Source organism: Pteronotus mesoamericanus, unplaced genomic scaffold (assembly GCF_021234165.1).
Source record: "Pteronotus mesoamericanus isolate MK-2021 breed Mesoamerican mustached bat unplaced genomic scaffold, CSHL_Meso_final contig_169, whole genome shotgun sequence".
NCBI classification, from domain to species: Eukaryota; Metazoa; Chordata; class Mammalia; order Chiroptera; family Mormoopidae; genus Pteronotus; species Pteronotus mesoamericanus.
In genome coordinates, this window is record NW_026555068.1 from 4,528,203 (window position 1) to 4,544,053 (window position 15,851).

General features: G+C 41.6%; 1 protein-coding gene across 5 annotated transcripts in view; it reads right to left on the bottom strand.

Moving 5' to 3' along the window:
* The window catches only part of IKBKB (inhibitor of nuclear factor kappa B kinase subunit beta), a 49,692-nt gene that overhangs the window by 17,542 nt on the left and 16,299 nt on the right, over positions 1 to 15,851 (bottom strand). For all 5 annotated transcript variants that reach the window (XM_054565959.1, XM_054565958.1, XM_054565957.1 and 2 more), the window contains exons 6-8: positions 6,675 to 6,763; positions 5,519 to 5,608; positions 3,133 to 3,257 (exon numbers count right to left, since the gene is read on the bottom strand). In XM_054565959.1, coding sequence (XP_054421934.1) covers positions 3,133 to 3,257; positions 5,519 to 5,608; positions 6,675 to 6,763 — 304 coding nt within the window. The remainder of the gene's footprint in view (positions 1 to 3,132; positions 3,258 to 5,518; positions 5,609 to 6,674; positions 6,764 to 15,851) is intronic.

Genomic DNA, 15,851 nt, shown 5'->3' on the forward strand with positions numbered 1-15,851 from the left:
GACTTCCGAACCATGACTACTGCACATTTCACGTGTACAGGAAATATGCACAACACATGCACTTCCCTCTAATAGTATGGCTAAATATTATTTCTAGGGGTAAATGAACTTTTACATTTCCTAACTTAGAGAACTTATAGATGCATCTGAAACAGTATTTAAAGGAAAAAAATTTTAAATCCAACTGGTTTAAAATCTCCTTGGTGACAAGGATAATAGTTGGAATTATGCTTCACAAGTAATAAAGTACTTTGACACTGAACATGCACTTCCTTTACTATGATATCCCCATGTGGTAGACATTGCTTTTAAACCCCCATTATGGTAAGGAAATAAAGATCAGGTGATTTGCCCAAGGCCCCACAACTACAGAGTGGAAGAACTGGGGACTCAAATCCAAAGTCTGGTGTTCTTTCTACTCTATTTGAATGTCTGAATCTTTCCTTTCCAAAACACCTAGGAAATTCAAGTCAAAAGTATTCTCCTGAACACTTTTTGTTGGGAAGGGGTGGACTGGCCTATCTGGAGCACCTGGGGAACCTAGAAGAGCTGGCAGGTGGCAGAGGCCGGTGGGTTACAGCTCTGGCTGAAACGAACTGTTGTAAATCAGGCGCACCAAGACTTCGTCATTACACTGAAGTGGGATGATCCTCTAATAGAACACTTAATCTGTCAATGGAAAATTATAAAAATAAAAGGACAAAGTAAATAAAATGCTTATTGCTTAGGTCCCTAAAATGTACTGTAAATTACCTTTACAATCCTATTATAAAGCTGACATTGCATTTGTCTTAAAATTACTATCTACCCGCCATCTGAGATGAGAGAGTGAAATTTTAGGATAGTTATCGGAGGCATTACAAAGCGGATGAGTGGGCACTTCTCACACACTAGTCCACTATACAGCTCCTTACTGGGCGCCAGAGAAATCCATTTGAAAGTGGTCACCTGGCCTTGCAGCACCGATGTGGGGGGGGGGGGGGGGGTTCTAGAAAGCCAATTCTGCCAACAACAGACTTACTATGAAGATGCCGAGCCATTAGGCATATATTTTCAAAGAGAACTATTCTTCTGGTTCTAATGGATTTTAACTAATTTTGTTATAAATAATAAAGAGGGTCAACATTTGAACTAAAGAAATGCAGTCATTCCTTGATTATTTAAAAAACTTCAGCTGTATAAAGTTTTTTTAAAATAATGGTTACAGTATAAGGTGCAACTATAAATTAATCAGCTAATTCCTCAATATTCAAAACCTATGCAGATTAACAAGCACTGCTTGATTTAAAATAAGCCACCACAGGAGGGCATTCTTTGCCATTTCACCAGACCCCTGAGGAGCAGGGGCCTGGCCTCATACATCTTTGCATCTCCAACATCTGTGTGTAAAGGCTGACTGAACTGGGCTGCCACCACACAACGGTACTCTCTGGAACCCATTTCAGAGGCTACATCTTATTCTCATCAATAAATATTCTCATGATGTAAATACCTGCTTTTGAAAAAGTTCATTGTTTTTACTACTTCCAGAAAGGTAGAAAAATGACGGCCGCCAGTGCTGCAATGGCGTGGTGAAAGGGACAGCTTTGTACGTTCCCGGAGCTATTGACACAACCTTCTGTTGAGCATTTTGTTAATACACATCAAAACCCTTTGAAAATATGCATAATATTTGATCTTTTGTTTCCATTTCTAGGAATTTATCCAAGGGAAAAGTAATTGTGGCTATATAAGGGTTTCCCTACAGGGATGTTACTCTTGGTGTTATTTTAAGAAGTAAAAATTATAAACCACCCATGTTTCCAACTATGAGCGATATGTTAAATGAGAGCTATAGTGTAGCTCTCAGTAGAATACCAAACACACATTACAGATAATATAGAACAACATAAAGCTTCTTCAATAATAAGTTTGCAAAGCAGGTTCTATACAAGCATATAATTTATTTGTGTTTTTGAAAAAGTATAACACACACTGAAGAGCCCAGAGACACACAGAAATATTCAGGGCGGCTGTGTCTGAGGTGTGAAGGAAATGCTCACAATGCAAAACTGCTTTAGGAGCACATACAGGACAGAGTTCATATTATCCTACCATTGATGTAAAAAAGAGGGAGAAACACATTAACGAACAAATAAACAAATACATGCCCATTTGCTTGTGCATGTACCACGCATCCTTGGAAGCATACCAAAAACCAATGCTGGCGGGCGTCTGAGGGGGAGGACCCCAGGTAGCTGGAAAACCAGTGTGAGATGACTTGTCACTGTATACTCTTTTACACTTTCTGAAGTTTGAACCATGTGAATTTATTACTGCTCCAAAACACTAAAGACTGAAAATAAAAAAAATAAAAAAAATTGAGCCACAGTATCATCGTTTAAATTAGTGTGTGGCCTTTCAAGGAACAATTCTGAATGGAACCTAACTGATTTAGGAGAATGTTAATTTTTAAATTATGCATTTCAGTAATGATTAACTTTGATAAATATATAACAATCAACATTTTTATAATCAAAATGTTAAAGAATATAGAGTAATTTTTTAAAACTTAATTGTATCCTTTGGTTTTTTACTAGAAAATCCTTCTTTGTAACTTATGTGGTTCACATTTTAAATAACTTGTCAACAGTAAATTTTTGTGCAAATATTTCTCATTTGTCTTGTGCACATATCCTTTATTTGTTTATTAATACACAGAATTTTTGAGGTAACTGCACACATTTACACAATGGTCTGTAAATTTATCCAAGGGAAAAGTAATTGTGTCGATATAAGGGTTTCCCTATGGGGATGTTACTCTTGGTATTATTTTAAGAAGTAAAAATTATAAACCACCCATGTTTATACTTGTTGCTACTGAACATAGGGCAAATATCATTCATATTGTACTATATTTAAAAATGTTAATAGCAACTGCTCTATTTTTCTAGGTTTTTGGAGCTTGAACTGCCCACAGACTGGATCCCAAAAGGACTTTCTCTCTGGAAGACAGATCACAGATGTCTCAGGCCAACCCTGGGAGCACCCAGGGAGATGGAAACAGGTAAAGCAACGTGACAAAGACAGAGGGACACAGCCCTTCAGGAGACTCTCCCAGCCCCTGTCTCAGGGCCGTCGTCTCTCACTCACCACTGCACAGGCTGCCAGTTGGGAAGGAACGGCCGAAAGCCCGTGATGCACTCGAAAGCCAAGGTACCAAAGCTCCAGTAGTCGACGGTCACGGTGTACTTTTGCTGCTCCAGCAGTTCTGGGGCCTGCAATGATGCAGGCGGAAACACACCTGAGCCACTACAAGGCGGGGCAACCAGCCCTTCTCACCACACCCCGCGCGTTTCCTAGCTCCATCCAGGAGGTACTGGCATGTCCACTCAAGGGTGAGGATGTGACCATGTTTAAGTGGTGGTATCTAGATTTCTCTGTACCTCATTGATTCCTGATGCTGACTCAAGGACCCCTAAGGGTATTTTTAGGTAGATCAGAGTACATCATATACCCTTCTCTATGGTACTGTGTAGAGATGGAAAGATAGACTACATACAACAAAGGAAAATGATACTGAGCTATACACACCAAATGCATAATACAAGTATTAAATGCTAACCAAGTCTCCTAAACTGATGTGATTTATGACATGTGGTGTAAAATGAAATGGGATATTTACAATCAGGCAAGAAAAAAGCCAGATGCATGACTGCTGCCCAAGTAGAGAGAGCTGCGGTGACCACGGAAAGCTTCCAAGCACAGGGGGGACCGCACCCAGGCTTGGGAGAAGGCTCCCAGAACGTGAATGTCTGAGAGCAGACATTCCAGAAGGACCATCACAAGCAAAGGCATGGAGACAGGACCGTGCATGGTCTGGCTGGATGTGTGACACTATGGAAGGGCCAAGGAGTCCAAGCCAAGAGGGCAAATTGGGGGGTGGTCAGGTCAAACTCTTTGGTTACAGGAAGTTTTGTCTCCTGCAAGTGAATGATGTCACTGAGCATCCTGGTCAGAGCACCGGAAGCCCGCTCCACTGAACTGCTGCTGAGGTGATGAGGATTCCAGGGGACAATCAGCAGGACCTGCGTAACGGCAGACACAGGGGCCTGAATCTTAGTGCCCGCGAGCCGCCACTCCGAAACGTCTCTTCCATAGAGCAGGTGATAAGGAACCCACACCCTAGCTGGTGGGATAAGTGAGAAGTATAAAGGCACCCAGAAAGACTTCAAAGAGTTTTCTTTTTCTTTTTTTAATTTAATAACTAAATGGAATATTTAAGCTCATCAAATCCAGTGGCTTTCAACATTCTCTTTCATTTTTGTTTTTTAACAAAAATAACAAAGACTCCTTTGTTATTTTTGAAGGCTCCTCTCTTCAGTCAACACTTTAGTGGTTGTTATCCTCCATAAGCAATCTATTGTATTATCAAGCCTTGTATGTTCCTTGGTAAGTATCGCTTCAATTGTTTCTACGTCCTCACTGCTGCCATCAGCTCTGAACTGCTGATCCCGACGTTCCCCTTACGACTTGTCCATAATTTTACTCTTGTTCAGTGAAATTCATTCTCCCCACCCTCTCAAGAGTGATCTTTTTCAAAAGGTAAACATGATCCCTCTCTAACTTAAAAGATGTCTCTCCAGAGGTTTTAGGAGAAAGTCTAAAATCTTGGACTCAGCCAGAAAGGCCCTGAATCATCTGTTCTCTGTCTCCAGCTTCAACCCAAGATACTCTCTTCCTTCCTCTCTAGGCTCCAGCCACATTTTCTAGTCTCCCAATGTACTACCCCTTTGCCTGGGATTTCATCTTCCTCCTCCCACCTCCTGCCCCTTTTCACGTCCTCCTCCTTCAGGTCCCAGACTAGGCTCAGTCTTCTTAATTTATGTTCTCATCACACCCTGCACTTTTCCTTGGCGGCACTTACCACAACTATAGTTTCTTAGTTATTGGTGAATATTTTAGGGTAATGCCTACTTTCTTGCTAAACTCTAAGCTCCTAAGGGTCAGCGAAATGTCTTCTTTCCCAATGTATCACCACCTCTATAGCACAGTGCCTGGCACAGAGGCTACACTCAATCACTATTTTTTGAATGAATGAATGACTCAAGTAGAACCGCAGCATTCAGACCAAATACAGTGAAGAAGGGGTAGGAGCTCAGAACTCTCAGCTCCTCCTCAATGGAACACCTCCTGGAAACTGCAGCCTCTACAGACCAGTATGAATCTCATTCAAATTCTTTATTTTCAGACAACACACCGAAGCACAGAGGTTATTGGATCTGTGTGAGGACGCACCAGCAGAGCCCTTCTGACATCAGAGAAGCTGACCATATCCTTCCCGAGGCTCGGCCTCTGCTGGCAAAGTGCTGACCTGACCAGGTTATGCCTCTGATCTCCTACAACAATTCCTATGCATCTAGGAAACAACCAAAGAGCTGGCAAGACTTAGATGCTAAAAGCAAGGACAGAGAAGAGCCCCACAGACATGGCCACCGGACAGAAACTGATCAGCAAACATGTAAATCCCATTTCTTACCAGGTACTGCAGGGTCCCCACAAAGGAAGTACAGAGACTGCCCTGATCCAGTTCCTTGGCATATCCTAGGTCAATAATTTTGTGTATTAACTGAAAAAAAAAAGGGAGGAGGAGAAATCTGAGGGTTATGAATACACATTGTCCTCCTATAAGGATTCTGACTGTTGCCAGAGCAAGGGATGAAGTCTAAGGTGTTACTGGATCCTAACCTCCTAAAAACCTCCAAATGCACAGTAGAATACCTTCAACATAGTACATTTAGGGCAGAAGGAACAAACATATGCTGTAAAAATGCTGGAGAAAGGCATATGTTCTTCCTTACTCTGTGACCAATCACCAGAGGAAGGCCAACAGTAACAGACCACCAGCCCTCAGCATTGCTAAACCTGGACTTTAGGACGTGAAAGACCAGGCCAGTCCCCTCTCAGAAGTAACTATCTTTAGTTCTCAACTCTTAAGAGCCAATGGCAAGAATGCATGTGAACTGAAGCAAAGGTGAGCACCGTGACAGTCGTGGGTCAGCCTAGAGTGCTGATGGAAGCTCTATCAGAGAGATTAGGTGACCCCATGTGAGCTACTACATTCCTCTCAGCTGAGCCCCTGCTCATCACCCCCAGCCAAATAAGCAGGGCTGTGAAGAAGCACAGCACCAAGCCCCATGGCGGGGGTTACCACCACACCTACGCAGCAGGGCCACCGGAAAGGGTCACTAAGAGCTCTGGGGGCGCTGCAGGCAGGACCGGGCTCCACGGGCAGCTCCAAATGCCTCCTCTCAACCACATCCAGAACCAGCTTAGAGCTCGTTTCCAAATTAGCATCAAGAGTGGATGCTTTCAAAAAAATGAAAACAAAGTCTATTTCAAAGAAGTGTTAGTCCTGAAGGCTGGGGCTGGAGAGGGGAAAAAACACTATTTTCCTTATCAGATCCCTGCAACTTGGTCAATTAACAATGTGATCCATTCAAACTTGCCTCAATCTGAAAGCAAGAACTTTCTGCCAAATTTTGTTTCAAATCAGAATTCCCAGAGAATCAAAGCACATATAAACTCAAGGGAATGCAAATATAAACAAACATGCAAAGCTTGTTCCTCCTCCACCAGAGCAGCCCCCCTGAACCGGTCCCCAGGGCTCCTCAGGTCCCAGAAGGGTCACTCACCCTTTGCTCGCCTTGCTGCAGGACGATGTTTTCTGGCTTTAGATCCCGATGGATGATTCTGTTTTCATGAAGATATCTAAGCGCAGAGGCTGAGAGAGTGGAAAGGGGAATGAGTTTTCATTAAGCCTAAAAAACACTTCTTATTTCAAAATCACCTACGCTGTGAAAGATGAATATTGCGTGCGCCTGACTCCCAGTGCACAGACTCTTGGTGGAGGACGGCACCTGGACAGATGCCCCTCAGGTGATGGAAAGGAGGCCTGGCTACATGAGCAGAACTGGGATCACAAGAATCCGGCTTTTTAATGCAAAGGATTCATAGCCTCGCATCCATGAGATCACCAACTATAGTCTAGAGCAGTGGTTCTCCAACTGCATTGCCTGGACCAGCAGCATCCAAACACATCAGAAATGCAAAGTTCTCGGGTCCCCCACCCCCTGCCCTACTGAATCAGAAACTTTGGGGTTAATCCTGCAGTCCATGTTTTAACAGGTGCCCCAGGTGATACTGATGCTGATCAAGTTTGAGAAGGGGGAATTCTCTGGTGTAGAGGCTCAAAAATCTAAATTCTACAGGGAGAAGCGCCCTCTGGGCAAAGAACACTTTGGTCAACTGATCTAGGGTCCAATAAGGTCAGAGCCAGACTCCAGGAAGAAGTGGGGAGCATGGAAGAAGAGAACAGGAGCACATTCAACACATCTGACAGTTCAATATTTTTATTATGCGCCCAGCTGTCTGCTAGGCTCTGTGAGGGACATAAGAAAAGGACATGACCCCCAACTTTAAGAATCTAGCTGGGAAGGAAGGAGCCTGCACAATACTGGCTTTGAAGTTATTTGATACTCACAAGTTTTGCTGTGAAGAGGAAATATGATAATGATACATAAGAGGGTCAGGCACATAGCGGGGGTGGGGGGAGTCAGTGGGGGGGTATCCATCTACAGCTCAGACTCCAAGCAGGATGTGATTTTTACTCATAAGGCAGGTTTTAATAACTCAACAGAAGTCCTAGCTAATTATTAAAAAAGAAAAAATGGAATAAGTGTCTGAAGGAGATAAAATTATCTTTATTTGGAGATGATATGACTAGATGCCTAGAAAACTCAACAGGCTAAAAACCAGGAAGAATTCAGTAAGTTATTTGGAAACAAAACAAGTATATGCAAGTCAATAGCTTTTCTCTATGTCAGTTATATATTGTTGAAAAACAAAAAGTCATCTCTCTCACATTAGCAACAGAAACTCTAAAATGCAAAGGGATAAATTTAGCAAAAAAAAAAAAAAAGTAGTAGCAGATGAAGAAGAGTATGTGGCATAGAGAAAAGCAATACAAATGACATAGAAAAGGTTTTAAAGTATATGGCAAAAAATACTATTCACAAAGTCAAGACAAAAGGGCTGGGGAAAAAAATATCTGCAACACATATGCCAAAGAGTAAACATACCTAACAGACAAAAGCTCTCATAAATCCATAAAAAAGCAACCCAGTAGAAAAAGGCAATTTATAGAAGAAAAAGGACAAATGGCGAGCAATACACAAAGCTGCTCAAAGTTACAGATAGTCCAAAAGGTGCAAATTAAAACAGCAAAACGCCCTTTTTCACGTCTTCAACTCGCAAAAATTTCAGATGAGAAATAAAAGGCACTTCCTTACATTGTTGGAAGGAGTAAAAATTTCTGTGCCTTTCTGGAAAAAAAAAAAGTATGGCAATATCTATTATAAAATATACATGTTGTTTGACCCATTATTTCCACCTGTGGTAGTCTAGTTTATAAAATCAAAAGCATCATAACATACAAATAAGGATGTTTATTTTATACCTTGCAGTGAAATAGCCAGAAACAAACTGCAAGTCATCAGTCAGGGAATGGTTGACCGAATTATGGTAGATCCACATTATACCAGGCAACTGTTTTAAAGTCATTTAGGTTTACAGATGATAGAACTCAGAGACAGATAGCATGATTCAGGAATGTTAATGATACACTTTCAAGTTAATGGTATGATCTGTGTTTTTGCTTAAAAAAAAAGTCAAAAGCAAATGCAATAACAACACTAACAGAGGTGTAACAATGATAAACAAACTTATCAAGCCAAACTAAGAATGCAGGCAGGCCAGGGAAGTGGGCAGCCCTCTGGCCCCATACAGTAGTTCCTGCCTGCTCTGCAAAGCAGGCGGAGAAAGGCCTTCCATAGGAACTAGCAATCAGACACGCTACATAAAGACTTTCATGCTCAATATTTCCTTAAAACACTTGAAAGTCAAACTGGGACAGCTGAACAACTGACTAATATCTGATTTGGACAGTGCCATCTCAGAACAATGTGATGTTACAAAACCTCTAAACATCTGCCCTTTTAAACCCAGCCTTTGACCACATAGTTCCAGCATTTCATACTTGCTCCTGATTTTTCTTTTCTTTCATAACTGAATAGATTGGCTTAGATCCACTGACTTTCCAAATGAAGTGAAAAACTTGTTATTGTCAATGCCTAAAAAATTCTACTCCATCTTATTCTCTATTGTATTAACTTTTAAAGACCAATGCTTCTTAATGCACTAATTTTTTTATTAAAGAATCAAAGCAAAGTATAATAAAACACTGTAATAACTGCATAAACACAACCTTACACACAGGGATGATGTAACTGTTGAAACTGAACTAGTGGCTGGTAGGGAGCACTGACATTCAGTGACTCAAAATGTTTAGATACCACAAAAGGCCTGTTTGGGTATATGACAAGAGTGTCAGGATATAATAGGTAAAAGTGTGAGTTGATGTGTTCAAAAGCAGAAAGGGTGAAAGTTGAGACTCGCCGTATTTTGAGCAAGCACATAAACTCAGACTAAAATAAGGCCTCTGAAGGTAGATGTGAAAATCTCATTGCAAATAACATGAGGCACGAGCAGGTGAGACGCGCCAAGCAGCCCCCCAGTGATGGAGAGGAACTTTCAGATCAGACTGAAAGCATCGTTCTCTACGCCATGCTGATTGAGCTGTCACCAAATCTTTAGTGAGGAGGGATGGCAAGGTAGTCACTGAATCTGCTGATTACTATTAATAGCTGTCCTTTTTTATGCTTAAGCAACAGTACATAACTAACTTTAATCCTTATTTTTGGGCAGTCATTTATTCTCAAACAGTTTTGTCAACTTAAAATTGGAAATTAAAGAATTCTACAGATGTTGTTATATGTAGTTTCTTGGATTGAATAAAACAGTCAAACTTTGATAGGCAAGACCTTTTAAATAGTTCCGTGTACCGAATCAGTCCTTAAAAAACTTAGTTTGGCCTGACTGCACTGCATTTCACAAAACTGTGCCTGAAGAGCATCATGAAATGAATCGAAACTGTCTCAAGCCAAGAAAACCTGATTTAAATTGGATGAAAAATAAGAATTTGGGGTTAAGAAAAATACTTTTGCATTTGAAAGTTTATTTAAACATCTAAACTTCTGGCAATAGTGATAATACACATGTATAAATATTAAAACCCACAGCTTTAAAGGCTAAAAATTCGTTTCTCATGCTTTAATTATAGAAAAGAATTCCTAGGACAGATACTACACACAGAGAGTCCAAGTTAAGGACCTGCCACAGGACAACCACCGCCACCTCCTATTACCCTTGTCGGGACTGGCATCCAGATAACATATCCCAGCTTTCCCTTAGCTCATGAGGTGGGCAAACATCTACATGAAGAACACGACGCTCTCGGTGCTCCTATTGATGCAGAGCTCCTGTATATTTTTTCAGATTACAGACCACAAATTGGGGAAGAGATTTCTTTGTAGAATACCAGTTTTAGAAGGGTTTTGTCCACGATTCCCTACTTACTACACTCCAAATTCAAAAGGATTACTAAGTTCCCTTAACATTTTTGTTTGGGATACGTTCCATAGAGAAGAAATGCAAAGATAAATGGACCAAAAGGCTGACAGAGATTAAGAGAGAGAAAATACAGTCACCAATTGATAATTTAAGTCACCAATGAGTAAGAAGGGCAACAGGATATTCGTTCACGCAGTAAAAATTGACCATGTGCCTACTATGTGCCAGCCACTTTGGTGACACTGAATTTTCCAAACAAAACAGATTGGAAGGCCAAGTGCAGACATGTGAAGAAAGATTTAGTCCAGCTAAAGGTTTCTCAGCTAAAACAGTCCCTATGACTAAGCAGCAAGGCAGCAAGGTAGTCACACCAAGTGCTAGGAGAAAAGTGAAAAATCATTCTCTCATCCTTTTGATTAGGGACTTATAAAGTGTCTTCTGTTTGCTAGGTGTTGTGGAAAATGTGCCAGTAGATCAAATGAAGGCTCACTGCACAAAGTCTGGACAATGGGCCCCAAGTGCAGAAGTCAGTCTTTATTGTCAACCATAGGCAGGGATCACATAACAACAACAGAGATGCCAAGTACTAAGTGAGCAGAGTAGGTAAAAAAGGGAAAAGCCATGAGAGCCATGACTGGTGTAGCTCAGCTGGTTGGATGACATCCCACAAAACGAAAGGGTGCTGGTTCGATTCCCCATCAGGGCACACGCCTGGGTTGCTGATTCAGTCCCTAGCCAGGAGTGTATGAGAGGCAGCTGATGGATATTTCTCTCTTACATCGATGTTTCTCTCCTCCTCTTTCTCTCTCCCTTCCCCTCTCTCTAAAAGTGAATAAATAAAATCTTTTGAAAGAAAGGAAAGAAGGGAGGGAGGGAAACATGAGAGAGAGATCCACTGTGAGTGAGTGAAGGGGTTAGGGCAGTTCCCATGGAAGGGACAAGTCTAACGCTGTAGCTGGAAGATAGATAGATAGACAGACAGACGTAGGATTGTTGGGGATGTGCAGGAGTAGCATTTTCAAAGGAGGAGCAGGCGCAAAGGCAAGCAGGAGGGCTGAGGAGTGGGTTTTCGAGCCATTTACATGTGAAGTTGGCTAGAATGGATCAAAAGAAATGCAGGTTAAGAGGTTTGGCCTTGATCTAATGATGGATCATGACAAAAGGGTCCTTTCAAATGAAAGGCAAATTAATAAAATGGAGGTGAGGAGGTGAGGTAAGAGGTCATTACAGTAATTTCCTATGACCAATTAGTGAAGGCAGCAGGAAAAGAAAGGGAAAATGAGAGATATACAACACAATGGAAGGTTGAAAGTATTTGGAGACTATTTATTTTTACTTTGTTTTTTTTATTTTAAATTGTTTTTAATTTATTGAAGAGAAACAGTAATTTCTTGTTCCACTTATTTATGCACTCATTGGTTGATTCTTGCACGTGCCCTGCCTGGGATTGAACCTGTAACATTGGTGTATGGGAATGATACTCTAACCAAATGAGCAACCCAGCCAGGGCATTCCTGGAGACTTTTTAAATAGAAGGGCATAGAGCAGGAAGAGGGGCAGATTCTAAGACATGAGATTCAAAATTGGCAGAAAAATGAAACAAGTGACACAAGAAAGAGATCAGAGTTGAACATACAACTTTTGGAGATGTGGTTGATACAGATGTTATGAGAATGGCCTGGCAGTGAGCAGTCTGGCCAGGGAAGAATAGGGAGGAGCAGAAATAAAAGAATGCATCCAGAAAGGCTCTGGGCAGGAGACGATGCATTGAGAGGAAGGGGAGAGAAAACTGTGAGAAGCAGTCAGGATGGGGAAATGAAGTGAACATCAAGACATTCTGGGGCAAACATTTTGAAAATCAGCTACTTGAATAATGAAAATGGAATATTTAGAGTTAGCAAGGACCTTCTCTAAAGTCACCTCGCTCAAATTCCTCATTTTAAAGTTGAGGACATGTAGGCCCAGAAAGTCCCCAGTGTTCTATAAAAAAGAAATGGAAAGATAAATAGACCAAAAAGGTCCTTGCACAAGAAGAAAGAGCAGGGAAAGGAGAGAAGCTGGAACTGAAAGATAGTTGTCTTCTCTTATTGCTATATTCATTAATCTGGTTATTTACGCTTTCCAAATGATCTAAATTTCTGAGGTCAGGTAATCCTTTTCGTTATAAATCCACAATTAGAGAAACACTAAAGAAAGAGCCCAATTTTCTGATTTTTAGAATGGAGCTCTTCCCAAAAGCCCTGCGTTCTCTTTGAAAGCCTCTCTGCTCTTTCGTGTTTAAGTGCTGGATCCTGCCAGGGGCAGCTCCCATAAGGACAGAGATGGCGACCCAAAGAAGGAAGCACAGATAAAAATAGGGAGCGGGGCTCCTGATGGCTCAGAGGACAGGATGGTCAGTCACAATAGTAAACCAACCACCTGAAGAATCAAGGAAAGCTGAGTCAGATCTCAGATCAGATAAGGCCCTGGCAAATGCACAGCCGGCCCACCCAGACAGCCCGGAGGTGGGGGCAGGTCCCCACCCCTCAGGGAGAGGAGACAAGGGATTTCAGACTGTGGCAACCTGTGCCTTATTCTTGAGTGCCCATGAGTCTGTTCCTCTCCTGGAAGAAGGAAACACGTGCCAATGTTTTCCAGAAGATAATGAGCAAGACTGTTTTAATAGAATCCACTTAAATACAACGTTCTTGAGCTATTTTAAGATCACATTAGGTGGAAGACAACTAATGTCCAGCCGCCACTGCCCCTGTCTCCAAATCTCTTCCCAGCATAAAAGCAATGGTCTGACAGAGGAAACAGGCTCATCCGTGTGCTTGCCAGGCATCTGTTCATTTTCCCACATGTGCATTGCAGTATCTCCTTAGGCAATTTAAGGTTCACTGGCAAACTCCTACCTGTGTTTATTATCTTGGCGCTGCTCTGAGTGGGCACCTCTGGGAGGTTAGTGGCACAGAAGATATGGGGGGTAAACAGGCTTAACCCAGAAGAGAAGGCAATGAATCCGGACGTAGCAGTCAAGGGTGTGGCTCTGCCACTTATCTGAAGTCAACCTGGCAGAAGACAGAAGTGGCAACTCCAACAAACGGAACGTGGCGCCAGCACTTGAAACAAACCGGAACAAAACATGCTCAGGAAATGTTTCAGAATACAAAAGGGTTATGTGAGATGCGCTCAAAAAAAAAAAGCTTTTGAGCTTTGGCTCAGTGACAAAACCCTTGCAAAAGAAATAAATTTGATGAATCATGTATACAAATCAGAAATGGCAATAGAAACAAAACACAAGTTTATCAGCCACCTCCAGCACAACCACAAAGTCTGGGGATGAAAGGGCATCCAAAAGGTGGCTGAGACAGGAATGGGTCTAAGGAAGGGAAGTCTCATAAGACAACCACCTGCTTGGCTCACTGGATCCCAAGCTCAAGTCAATACCCAAATTAACATTATGGAGGTTTTTCAAAAGGGGTGCTATAAATCCAAAGCCAGAAGGGGAAGGATGAAAGAGAGGAACTAAAACTTGCTGACTGCCCATTCTGCCAGGAGCAGAGCACTGCAAGGAACTCTATATACATCATCTCATTTTATCCTTGTAACAATTCTAATGAGATAAGTAATGGTCCCATTTTATAGCTAGCAAAACCAATGTCCTTAAAAACTAAGTAACATGCCTAAGACCACACTGCCAATAAGTGGAAGAGCTGGTATTTGCCCTGGGAGTGTTACATATATGTGGATATGTTCTTTTTAAATAGGCCTTTACTTATTTTAATTTCCCTTGGGATTGATTTCATTTGTTTGACAAGTATTTATAGAGAAGCTGCTATGTATGGTACTACTGTTCTACTTGCTGGAGATACAGCAATGACTAAAGCCTCTGCTTTCAAGAATTGAATTTTAGTGTCCTAATACTTCAAGACTCATTATTTCTAATTTGGGGTCACAAAGAGGAAAGACAGGAAATCACTGACCTAAAGAATTTTAATATTCATCCACCTATAAGAGAACTGAACAACGTAAGCCCTCGGGAGTTTGCCTGTCGGTTTTTCTGATTTATGTGTAACTTAAACACACACACACAACTTGAACAGGTAATAACTAACATGAAAGCTACCCTGCAAGTCAATGGTAACTGGATACACAATGTGCCCAGACCCAAGAATACACAGTGAGAAGGTCTATTAATGTCACTAGAGAATCATTTGAGAAAGTATAAAAGTTATATGGGCACATAAGCCAATAATTTAAGACTTTCTTAATAACTATCTACTGAAAGCACAGCTGAGTAAAAGAAAAAGATTTCAAAGAACAACATTTTAAACAATAACTTGAAGCTCTAACCAGAGAAAAACAAAATAAAAGTTGCCCATGAAGAGCAAAAGAATATTTCCCAACCTGTTAACCTGCTTTCAACCCAAATTAACAGAGAATAAATTAATGATCTGGCCACCGGGAAAAATACAATCAACTAAATGTCTGAGCAAAGTGTACATGGGCAAGCCATGCAGCAAGGTGCTGAGAAAACCGGTGAGATTCTTGACCTATGGATTAGACCCTGTAGGTAGATAGACAGGACCCTTCTGGTAGACCCACATGGGCCAATGCATGAATCGGTCTGGCCAGTGGTGGATGTCCAGCCAAATCAGATAAAATTGGTGCAATGTCAAATCGCCTTCACTGTGGACTCCATTCAAAAAACAAAGATATGGCATAGAGAGGGAGACAGAATTTTCTATGTCGGATTGTTTGGATCCAAACCTTAACTATGTCATTGCTTGACTTTGCCCCACTTCATTTTCTCCTTTCCCACCTCCCAACCAAAGTGAAAAAGAGTGAGGAAGAAGCTGACCCACAGCAGCAAGGCGAAGTGTCTTAGAGACTGGAGGCCCACCTATCCTTCCAGGCCAAGACTTAGAGAACAGCTTGTGGCAAAATGGTAACAACCGGTGAATCCAGGTGACAGGTACGTGCGTTTCACTACACTACACTTTTAACTTTTCTATATGTTTGAAGTTTTTCTAAAAATTTAAGTGTCAGCAAACAAAATGCAGCTTCAAAAGGTTACAATGAGAAAGGTATAAAAATGGATTGCATATCATTCCCCACATCTCAGGGCAAGACTCAGTGATAAACTCTGGATAACTCTAAACTTTAGATCTCAAGCAGTCAACTTTCACCAATAACCTTGGAGCTTAAAAAGAATTTTTCTTTCCAGAAGCCTGGGAAGCCCCTCTGTCACTTCTGAGGTCTATTTCGCCAGGCTGGCATCATGTGTGACTGACCTGCGGAGTTCCCCCTCCAAGTTCCCTCCTAGAGCAGGAGCCAGGCTTGAGGAAGTCACTTCTGAC